Source organism: Nomascus leucogenys, unplaced genomic scaffold (assembly GCF_006542625.1).
Source record: "Nomascus leucogenys isolate Asia unplaced genomic scaffold, Asia_NLE_v1 Super-Scaffold_241, whole genome shotgun sequence".
NCBI classification, from domain to species: domain Eukaryota; kingdom Metazoa; phylum Chordata; class Mammalia; order Primates; family Hylobatidae; genus Nomascus; species Nomascus leucogenys.
Window position 1 is genome coordinate 3,479,399 of NW_022095767.1, and position 11,443 is coordinate 3,490,841.

General features: G+C 56.6%; 1 protein-coding gene across 2 annotated transcripts in view; it reads right to left on the reverse strand.

Annotated features, from left to right (window-relative positions):
* The window catches only part of KANK3 (KN motif and ankyrin repeat domains 3), an 18,413-nt gene extending 8,431 nt beyond the window's left edge, over window positions 1-9,982 (reverse strand). The window contains exons 1-7 of one of the 2 annotated variants that reach the window (XM_030807734.1): window positions 9,596-9,982; window positions 8,032-8,093; window positions 4,457-5,749; window positions 4,277-4,376; window positions 3,866-4,072; window positions 3,680-3,764; window positions 2,971-3,187 (exon numbers count right to left, since the gene is read on the reverse strand). In XM_030807734.1, coding sequence (XP_030663594.1) covers window positions 2,971-3,187; window positions 3,680-3,764; window positions 3,866-4,072; window positions 4,277-4,376; window positions 4,457-5,749; window positions 8,032-8,065 — 1,936 coding nt within the window. In that variant the 5' untranslated portion in view covers window positions 8,066-8,093; window positions 9,596-9,982. Of the gene's footprint in view, window positions 1-2,970; window positions 3,188-3,679; window positions 3,765-3,865; window positions 4,073-4,276; window positions 4,377-4,456; window positions 5,750-8,031; window positions 8,180-9,595 lie in introns of those variants that run through there. The other variant, XM_030807735.1, reaches the window with a different exon arrangement.
* Between the last annotated feature and the right edge of the window lie 1,461 nt (window positions 9,983-11,443).

An 11,443-nucleotide genomic window follows, 5' to 3' on the forward strand; every position in this document is an offset into this window, starting at 1 on the left:
GCAGAGGGGAGATGAGTGAGAACCAGGGGAGGGTCTGGAGAGGTGGAGCCAAATGGGAATTAGAGGCTGGGCACACTGCTCACACCTATAATACCAGCACTTTAGGCAGGAGATCACTTGAGGTCAGGAGTTCAAGACCAGCCTGGCCAACATGGTGAAACCCGTCTCTACTAAAAATAGAAAAATTGGCCGGGCACGGTGGCTCACACCTGTAATCCCAGCACTTTGGGAGGCTGAGGCAGGCGGATTACCTGAGGTCGGGAGTTCGAGACCAACCTAACAAACATGGAGAAACCCTGTCTGTACTAATACAAAATTAGCTGGGTGTGGTGGTGCATGCCTATAATCCCAGTTACTTGGGAGGCTGAGGCAGGAGAATCGCTTGAATCTGGGAGGTGGAGGTTGCAGTGAGCCGAGATTGTGCCATTGCACTGTAGCCTGGGCAACAAGAGTGAAACTCCATCTCGAAAAAAAAAAAAATACAAAAATTAGCTGGGTGTGGTATGCGCGCCTGTAATCCCAGCTACTCAGGAGGCTGAGACACAAGAATCACTTGAACCTGGGAGGTGGAGGTTGCAGTGAGCTGATATTGCACCACTGCATTCCAGCCTGGGCGACAGAGCAAGACTGTTCAAAAAAACAAACAAGGCCGGGCAAAGTGGCTAACGCTTGTAATCCCAGCACTTTGGGAGGCTGAGGCAGGCAGATCAGTTGAGGTCAGGTGTTTGAGCCTCGCCAACATGTTGAAACCCCGTCTTTACTAAAAGTACAAAAATTAGCTGGGCATGGTGGCAGGCGCCTGTAGTCCCACCTACTCAGGAGGCTGAGGCAGGAGAATCGCTGGAACCTTGGAGGCATAGGTTGCAGTGAGCAGAGAGATCGTGCCACTGCACTCCAGCCTGGGCGACAGAGACTCCACATCAAAACAACAACAACAACAAACAAATGGGGATTCAAATGCAGGAGATAAAGGGGCCAAGGAGGCTGGGGCCTCTTGTGGTGACCAACGGTGCCTACTTCCCTGCCGCAGCGCCAGACCCCTTTAAGGCATGAGATGCCCAAGAAATTCACTTAGATTCATTCACTGTCCCCTGTCTCCTACAATGTACCAGCTTCCACAGCAGCTGTATCCTTTCCTAGGTCATAAAGACCTGCAGGGATGGGAGGGATCTGCGTGTTTAGGGGGTTGGGGGCGGGCAGTGGGACCCGCCTCAGCCTGCAGTTAGTGCCAGAGGTGCCCAAAGGCTGACTCAGAGGTTTCTGAACCTGCAGGAGGGTACCTGGAGGGAGGGGTATCCTGGTGGACAGTGATTTGTTTACCGCCCACCAGACCCTTTGTGCCCAGTTTATCGGGGCAAGCAGCTGGAGGTTGGTGGGGCACAGTGCCCCATCCCAGGAGGGAGTCAGAGCCCTGCCTGGTGAGTGCCTCCCCTCCAGGCTGGACATTGGGGCTCAGGAACTCGGTGAGTGCTCCAGCTGGAGAGTCAGGGACAGAGCACATGGTGGCCATTTACTGATCTCGTACTACCTGTATTATCATAGCTACCCAGGGAGGGAGGCCTTGTCAACCCCATTTCACAAGCAAGATTAAATAATGCCCCTAAACTGAGGTTTACCTAAGCCCAGAACTGTGTATTCCCTCCAGCTGCAAAGTGGGGTCCAAAAGGCCTTTTTTTTTTTTTTTTTTTTTTTTTTTTTTTTGAGATGGAATCTTGCTTTGTGGCCCAGGCTGGAGTACAGTGGTGCTCACTCTTGACTTACTGCAACCTCTGCCTCCTGGGTTCAAGTGATCCTCGAACCTCAGCCTCCCGAATAACTGGGATTACAGGTTCCCATCACCACGCCCAGCTAGTTTCTGGGTTTTTTTTTGTTGTTTTGTTTTTGTTTTTGAGACTGAGCCTCACTCGGTCGCCCAGGCTGGAGTGCAGTAGCACGATCTCAGCTCACTGCAACCTCTGCCTCCCAGGTTCAAGCGATTCTCGTGCCTCGGCCTCCTGAGTAGCTGAAATTACAGGCATGTGCCACCACACCCAGCTAATTTTTGTATTTTTAGTAGAGATGGGGTTTTGCCATGTTGGCCAGGCTGGTCTGGAACTCCTGACCTCAAGTGATCTGCCCACCTCAGCCTCCCAAAGTGCTGGGGTTAAAGGCATGAGCCACCACGTCTGGCTCAGACGGCAGAAGGCCTTTGGGAACCCAGACACGAAGAGGTTTAAAACCCGAGGAGGTTGGCTGGGTGCAGTGGCTCACGCCTGTAATCCCAGCACTTTGGGAGGCTGGGGCAGGCAGATCACCAGGTCAGGAGATCAAGACCATCCTAGCCAACATGGTGAAGCCCCGTCTCCACTAAAAATACAAAAATTAAGGCCGGGTGCGGTGGCTCACGCTTGTAATCTCAGCACTTTGGGAGGCCGAGGCGGGCGGATCACAAGGTCAGGAGATCAAGACCATGGTGAAACCCCGTCTCTACTAAAAATACAAAAAAAAAAAAAAATTAGCCGGGCGTGGTGGCGGGCGCCTGTAGTCCCAGCTACTCGGAGAGGCTGAGGCAGGAGAATGGGGTGAACCCGGGAGGCGGAGCTTGCAGTGAGCTGAGATTGCGCCACTGCACTCCAGCCTGGGTGACAGAGCGAGACTCCATCTCAAAAAAAAAAAAAAAAAAAATTAGCTGGGCGTGGTGGCGCACATCTGTAGTCCCAGCTACTCGGGAGGCTGAGGCAGGAGAATCGCTTGAACCTGGGAAGCGGAGGATGCAGTGAGCCGAGATCGCGCCACTGCACTCCAGTCTGGCGACAGTGTGAAACTCCGTCTCAAAAATAAAATAAAATAAAAAAACTCAAGGAGGAGTGGTGCCCTGTGCTGGACAGCCATTCTCTGCCTTCCTCTCCAGAGTCTTTGAGCCTAGGTCAGCCCCAGCCCTCTCCCCCAACCCATTTCCTGGTGTCCCACCCACCCTCCCTTGGCTCTGACCCGTATCCAGGAGCAGGCTTGCGATGGCCAGGTTCCCGTGGGACACACTGTAGTGCAGGGCCGTGTTCCCGTTGCCATCCGCCAGGTTCACCACGTGCACCAGCAGTTCGGATCCCAGGCGCCTCACCCCTTCCAGCATCCTGGCCACGGGCTCCGCCTGAGAGCGCCGCTGGCTGGACACTCGAAACCACTCCTGGGCCACGAGGCGCACTACACCCTGCAAGGGATAGGGGCCAAGATAACATCGGCGATGGTCCACGGCGGCGCCGTGGTGGGGGAGCTGGGGAGGGGCGGGACTGGGAAGAGACCCATTTGGCGTTTCCAGGCAGGGAAGGAAGGTCACTCCTCGTCCAGGTGGGGAGCCATGCGGACCCAGATGGAGGGCTGGGGCCACACCCCTATCGGAGGGCAAACACGGGGTAAGGGGGTCCTTTCCTTCTAGGGAAGAATTTGCGGGAGAACATGGAACGGGGAAAGGCAATGAACGCTTGCCCTTGGGGAGTCCAGGAGTGGGGCTGGGGCCGGGCCTCTTTGGGGAAACCAAGGAAAGATCGGCGCTGTCCTGGGAAGGAGATCCCTTCGGAGAGCCCGGGGTCAGGCGAGGTGCCTGGCGGGAAGGGACGGAACCCGGTGCGCTCCCCTAAGTGGGCGTCAGAGGTCCTTGGAGGCTCCCACGCCACTCCCTGGTGCTGCGCTCCCGGGCACTCACGCCGTCGCGGGCTACTCCGCGGGGCCGGCTCAGCTGCCGCTGCAGCGCTACGCACGCCTCCCTCAGACGCGGGCTCAGCTCGCACCTGCAGAGGAGGCCAGGAGAGGCTCAGGATGGATCGGGGGCAGCGCCGACCAGGAGGAGGGCAGCCGCCTCCTCTCCAAACAACTAGCGAGAGCCGCTCACCTCCCCTGTGCCACCAGCTGAGGCTCTGCCTCCGCCTCGAGCTCAGGGTCCCGGATGTCCCCGCCGCTGGGAGGGCCAGGGGTGCCCGAGTCGGATCCCCCGCCGCTGTCATCCCCGGAGCCCGAGGAGCTACCCGGGGGCTCGGCGCCACCGTTCTCGCTGTCGCCATCGCTGTCGCTGGCGTCCTCGCTGGAGGAGCTCTCGTACCTGGGGGCAGGGTGGGAGGTGTCTGCTAAACCTCCCCTGTGGGCTCGTTCTGGAGTCCTGCGATGTGGGTGTGGCCGTTCCCATTAAACAGATGAGGAAACTGAGGATTGCCCAGACCCTGCTGCCAGCAGAGGGGCAGAGCTGGGGTTCCAACCCCAGTCTATGTCCCGGCAGAAGCTGCCACGGGAGGGGAAAGGCGCTCACTCTCCGTTGAGGACCCCAACAAACTGCAGGCTCTTGGGTCCAGAGCTGGGTTGGGCACCAGGTGTGCCGTCTCTCTTCTTCATGATGGATTTGAGGATGCCTGGCGGGGATGAGATGAGGGCACTGAGTTCGCGTCCGGCGCCGAGTAAACCAGGGCCCAGCGACGGGGTCGGGACTCACCCGCGGGCGCCACGGCCCTGTCTCCGTCCATGGATCCGGGCGAGCTCTCCTGAGTCAAGGAGGGCGCCTCTGCCGGGGGCTCGGTCTGCGCGGCCTTTTCGGCACAGCTCCACGGGGTCTGGGTGGTGGCCTCGCGTGGCTGGGCCCGGGCCCCCGCCGCTGCCTCCTCCGCAGCCTCGCGGGCTTCCTCCAGCTCCCGCAGCCGGCCCCGCAGAAGCTCACTCACCCCGCGCTGGTGCTCCAGGCTGGCGCGCAGCAGCTCCAGCTCGTGCTCGGCGGCCGCAGGCAGCCCCAGCAGCGCCTCGGTCACCCACGCGTCCGCCTCAACGGTCTCGGGGGCAGCCTCCACGCCGGCCTCCCGGGTCTCCGGCACGGCCTGGGCACCCGCTTCTCCGGTCTCGGGCACGGCCTCGGCGGCCACCTCCCGGGTCTGGGGCGTCCCATCGAGACTCCCGACCTCCCCGTCGAGGACCTGGGGCGCGCCCTCGCTGCGCCCTGCAGCCAGGCCGTCTGGGCCGTCAGCCCGGGGGCTGGCCCTGGCACGGCCGCCGCGCTCGGAGGTGGCCAGGCGCTCGGTGAGCCGCCGCAGCTGGGCGAGCTTGTCCGGGCGCGTCTCGGCCTCCCCGTCCGGCTCGGGCTGCGCGCGCCCGGCCAGCAGCCGCGCCTTCTCGGCGCGCAGGGAGCGCACCTGCTTCTGCAGCTCTGGCAGCGTTCGCGCCTGGTCCTCGAGCTCGCGCAGGCGCCGCAGCGCCGCGGCCATCTGCTCCCGCACCAGCTGCAGTTGGGCAGGGCCGGGCGAGGCAGGGGTAAGGTTAGGGGCGGGGCTGCTGCGGCCGGACCCGCGTGGGCTGCGCGGGACCCCGCGGCCGGGGCTGGGCGCGTGCTCGTGTGTCTGTGCCAGCTCCAGCCGCCGGCTGGTCTCCCGGAGCGTGTGCTCGACGCGCGGGTTGCGCACGGGCGCGCGCGGCGACAGCGGCGGCATCAGGAGCCCCGAGGGCGCGCCCTGGGAGAGTACGCCCGGTGCTCCACCGTCGTCACTGGCCAGGGACTCGCTGGATGTCCAGGCGCCTGGGCTACGTGCACCCGCGAGGCCGGGCCGGGGCGCGCGGGGACGGCGCGCGGTCGGGGGTCCCGGGGCGCGGCGGGCAGCGGGGCCACGCTCCAGCTCCTCTATGTACTTGAGGAAGTCCAGGTCCAGGTGGAAGCCGTAGGGCGTCTCCACCGAGTAGGGCGAGCTCGGGCTGCGTGCGCCCCCGGCGGCAGGGACCGGGCACAGGCGGGGGCCGCCCAGCTCTGGAGGCACGACGGGGGCACGGGGAGGGCGCATCAGAACGGGGAAACCCGGGATATACTAAACAAACCGAGCGTGTCCCCCACCCATGCCCACACTTCACACCTATCTGTACCCAAGTATTCACTCAATCGCGTGTTTAATGAGCACCTACTCTGTGCTAAGCACGTTTCTAGGCCCTGGGGACACAACAGTGAGCAAGACAAACATCCCTGTCCTCCTGTAGAAAGCAGATAAGCATCCTTCCAAACGATGCCTATGGCAATGATAATAATAACAGGGAATAAACGGAGGCGCGATTTAGCGTTTGGTTGCCAGGCAAGCTTTCCTGTGTAGGGGACTTTCCTGTGGAGTGGAGCCCTGGCCCGGCATGGTGGTTCGCGCCTGTAGTCGCAGCATTTTGGGAGGCCGGCACAGGCGGATCACCTGAGGTCAGGAGTTCCAGACCAGCCTGGGCAACATGGTGAAACCCAGTCTCTGCTAAAAATACGAAAATTAGCTGAGCGGAGGCCGGGCGCGGTGGCTCACGCTTGTAATCCCAGCACTTTGGGAGGCCGAGGCGGGCGGATCACAAGGTCAGGAGATCGAGACCACGGTAAAACCCCGTCTCTACTAAAAATACAAAAAATTGGCCGGGCCTGGTGGTGGGCGCCTGTAGTCCCAGCTACTCGGAGAGGCTGAGGCAGGAGAATGGCGTGAACCCGGGAGGCGGAGCTTGCAGTGAGCCGAGATTGCGCCACTGCACTCCAGCCTGGGCGACAGAGCGAGACTCCGTCTCAAAAAAAAAGAAAATTAGCTGGGCGGTAGTGGTGCGCACCTGTAATCCCAGCTACTCCGGAAGCTGAGGCGGGAGAATCACTTGATCCTGGTAGGCGGAATTTGCGGTGAGCCGAGATCGCACCACTGCACTCCAGCCTGGGCGACAGAGCAAGACTCTGTCTCAAAAAAAAAAAAAAAAAAAAAAAAGAGAGAGAGAGAGAGACCCTCTCAAAAAAAAAAAAAAAAAAAAAAAAAAAAGTAGCCCTGGCCAGGCACAGTGGCTCATGCCTGTAATCTCAACACTTTGGGAGGCCAAGGCGGGTGGATCGCTAGAGCTCAGGAGTTGGAGACAAACCTGGGCAACAAAGTGAGACCCCATCTCCAAAAAAAAAAAAACATATATATATATATATAGCTGTGCATAGTCTCAGCTACTCAGGAGGCTGAGGTGGGAGGATCACTTGAGCCGGGGAGGCAGAGGTTGCAGTGAGCCGAGATTGCACCACTGCATCCAGACTGGGTGACAGAGTGAGACCCTGTCTCAAAAAAAAAAAAAAGGTTGGCGAGGGGAAGCCCTGCACGATGAGGAGGAAGCAGCTGGGAAAAGATTTCTAGAAGAAAACAGCCCATAGAAATACCCTGGGGTAGGAGGGAGGAGGGTCGGCTGGAGTCACAGCGAGGTGGAGACCAGGGTGTCTCGAGCAGAGGGGTGTAGTCCACTTGTGATTAGTGCCATAGGTGGGGTTTTTTTGTTTTGTTTTTTTTCTTTTTTTGAGATGGAGTCTTGCTCTGTTGCCCAGACTGGAGTGCTGCAGTGCGATCTTGGCTCATTGCAGCCTCTGCCTCCCAGGTTCAAGCAATTCTCCTGCCTCAGCCTCCTGAGTAACTGGGACTACAGGCATGTGCCACCATGCCTGGCCAATTTTTTTTTTTTTTTTTTTTTTTTGAGACGCAGTCTCGCTCTGTCGCCCAAGCTGGAGTGCAGTGGCGTGATCTCTGCTCACTGCAAGCTCCGCCTCCTGGGTTCAAGCCATTCTCCTGCCTCAGCCTCCCGAGTAGCTGGGACTACAGGGGCCCACCACCATCATGCCCGGCTAATTTTTTGTATTTTTAGTAGAGATGGGGTTTCACCGTGTTAGCCAGGATGGTCTTGACCTCCTGACCTTGTGATCTGCCCGCCTTGGCCTCCCAAAGTGCTGGGATTACAGGCGTGAGCCACTGCGCCCAGCCATGCCTGGCTAATTTTTGTATTTTTAGTAGAGACAGGCTTTCAGCATGTTGCCCAGACTGGTCTCGAACTCCTGATCTCAAGTGATCCGCCCACCGTGGCCTCCCAAAGTGCTGGGATTACAGGCATGAGCCACCACACCCGGCCATGATTGATGCCATAGGTGGTTTAAAGCAGGCTCGTGACATTGGAGAGGACCCTCTGGCCACTGTAGGGCTGCGTCCACACACAAGGGCATCAAGCGTTTCTCTCTGTGCATGCGCACGCACACACACATATCTCTTTTTGCACACTCACCAGGCAGGTTCTGATTCAGGGCAAACTTGGCCATGTTTCCTGCAGCAGCTGTCAGAGGCACCCTGCAAAAGGGGTGAAGGTGGGGCTGGGCGCTGTCCCTCTGGCTGGAGCCTCTGGAGCCTGACTTTGAGTCTAAGCAAACAGGACCCAAGAGCTCTTCTCCACCCACCCACCTCCCTCTACACATGCCCTCTCCTTCTTCTTCCCTCAAGAGACCTGGAAACATTTTTTTTTTTTTTTTTGAGACAGAGTCTTGCTCTGTCACCCAGGCTGGAGTGCAATGCCACAATCTCGGCTCATTGCAGCCTCCCCCTCCCAGGTTCAAGTGAATCTCCTGCCTCAGCCTCCCGAGTGGCTGGGATTACAGGTGCCCACCACCACGCCTGGCTAATTTTTGTACTTTTAGTAGAGATGAGGTTTCACCATGTTGGCCAGGCTGGTCTCGAACTCCTGACCTCAAGCTATCTGCCTGCCTCAGCCTCCCAAAGTACTGGATTACAGGCATGGGGGGGGGGGGGGGGGGGGGGGGGGGGGGGGGGGGGGGGGGGGAAGCTCTACAAAAAAAAAAAATACCTGGCCTGATCAGCTACAGGCAGAAGTGACCGGACGATTCAGTGCATTGAGCCGACCTGGAATGACTTAAAAAAAAAAAAAAAAAAAAAAAAAAAAAAAAAAAAAAAAACTTGGATGGAATGAATGATCTCCAGGTGTCAGATGTCAGCCTGCTGGGCAGGAGGAAGCAGGAAAGACATCAGGCAAAAAGAAGAAGATGACCAAGAAAACAAGGGTAGCTGGGAATCCGAGAGGCATTCCAGACCTGCTGGGTTTTCTGATAATCTCTGGGGAAAATTAGAAATGGATGCTCGATGTAGTGGACTATGAGCCTTTAGGAAAGGAAGACCAGAGTTGGAAGCCCTTCACAGGATCGTTAAAAACTCATCTGGGCCGGGCGCAGTGGCTCCTGCCTGTAATCCCAGCACTTTGGGAGGCCGAGGTGGGCGGATCACGAGGTCAGGAGATCGAGACCATCCTGGCTAACATGGTGAAACCCCATCTCTACTAAAAATAGAAAAAAGTAGCCGGGCGTGGTGGCGGGCGCCTGTAGTCCCAGCTACTCGGGAGGCTGAGGCAAGAGAATGGCATGAACCCGGGAGGCGGAGCTTGCAGTGAGCCAAGGTGGCGCCACTGCACTCCAGCCTGGGTAACAGAGCAAGACTCTGTGTCAAAAAAAAAAAGAAAAAAAAACTCATCTGGATCCAGGCACCCTGGCTCACACTTGTAATCCCAGCACTTTGGGAGGCTGAGGCGGGGCGGATCACCTGAAGTCAGGAGTTCAAGACAAGCCTGGCCAACATGGTGAAACCCTGTCTCTACTAAATATACAAAAGTTAGCCAGGTGTGGTGGCGCGCACCTGAAGCTACTCAGGAGGCTGAGACAGGAGAATCACTTGAACCTAAGAGGCAGAGGTTGCAGTGAGCTGAGATCACGCCACTGCACTCCAGCCTGGCGACAGAGCAAGATTCCGTCTCAAAAAAAAAGGTAATTGTGCGTCCAAATTTTTACCAAGGTCAGTTGTGAAACTCTTGCAGGAATGATGGAGAATTGCGGGCTGGATGCACCAAAGATCCAAATCAACAAATCAACGGATACTTGTCTCTCTGGAATGTCGCTAGTGGAGTGTCACAGGTTTGATCCTTGGCTTGTAAGAGTTTGTAATGCAAACACAAAACACCTGGGTTGTCAGAGCTGTGACTATTCATGGGGCTGCCTGGGAAAGTGACTGTTTAGATGACATGATGGAGGCTGTAAGAAAGGAAGATTGGGCCACATATAATAACGTGATATTTAACAAGGACAAATATTGAATCCAGAACTTTGGTTCAAAAAGCACAGGGTGAAATCTCAGCACTCTGGGAAGCCAAAGCAGAAGGATCGCTTGAACCTAGGAGTCAAGACCCACCTGGGCAACACAGCGAGACCCTATCTCTTTTTGTTTTTTTTTTTGAGACAGAATTTCCCTCTTGTTGCCGAGGCTGGAGTGCAGTGGCACAATCTCGGCTCACTGCAACCTCTGCCTCCCGCGTTCAAGTGATTCTCCTGCCTCAGCCTCCTGAGTAGCTGGAATTACAGCCACTGCTACTACACCCGGCTAATTTTTTGTATTTTTAGTAGAGATAGGGTTTCATCATGTTGGCCAGGCTGGTCTAGAACTCCTGACCTCAGGTGATCCACCCACCTCGGCCTCCCAAAGTGCTGGGATTACAGGCATGAGCCAAGGTGCCTGGCCACTATCTTTTTTTGTTTGTTTTTAAATAGCGAAACCACCGAGCACAGTGGCTCACGAGCCATTGCTCTCCAGCCTGGGCAACAAGAGCGAAGCTCTGTCTCTAAATAAATAAATAAATAAATAAATAAATAAATAAAATAGCGAAACCCCATCTCTACAAAAAACACAAAAATTAGCTGGATGTGTTGGCATGCACCTGTAGTCCCAGCTACTCAAGAAGCTGAGGCAGGAGTATCTCTTGAGTCCAGGAGATGCAGGCTGCAGTGAGCTATGATCATGCCACTGCAATCCAGCCTGGGTGACAAAGCAAGACCTTGTCTCAAAAAAAAAAAAAAAAAAGCACAGGAACACGGAGTGGGAAAGATGGGCTTTGGAAAGCCCACATGGAAAACCTTCAGGGAGGGGAAAGTGCCTACGGTATGCCCTGCCTGATTAAATGTAATCGCCATAGCTGGACACAATGGTGCATGCCTGTAGTCCCAGCTACTCAGGAGGCTGAGGCAGGAGAATCGCTTGAACCCGGGAGGCAGAGGTTGCAGTGAGCTGAGATCATGCCATTGCACTCCAGCCTGGGGGACAGAGCCAGACTCCGTCTCAAAAAAAAAAAAACAACTATATATATATAGTTATATACATACATACATAGCCCCCATACAACACTTTGCATACTGCAAAGTAGTATTATTATTCATATTTTACAGATGGAGAAATTGAGGCACAGAACAAATCAGTTGCCTGTGGGAAGCACCCTCAGATTGGGCTCTGCCCATCTGTGGACCCCTTGTCAGCAGGTCCCTGCCACAGCTTCTGACTGCCCCTTACCTGTCCAGTCCTCCACTGACAGGTATCTGCCAAACCCAGTTCATCCTCTCCCTGGGCCACTGCCCATCTGTGCTAACCACGTGGCAACACTCCCAGCCATCCCTTCTGGCTTCTCAAATCCCTGGTGACCACCTGTGTGCCTGATATTATGAAGCATTGAGCACCCACCAGCCCTCCTGACTCATTACCCTACTCCACTGCTGGGGAAACCCTAACTCCATTTCCCACCTCGGTCTGGCTGAGGTCCCTGACCTCTCCCTTCCCACTCCAAGGCCAGGCAGGGGGCCTCTTCCAGTCCCCAA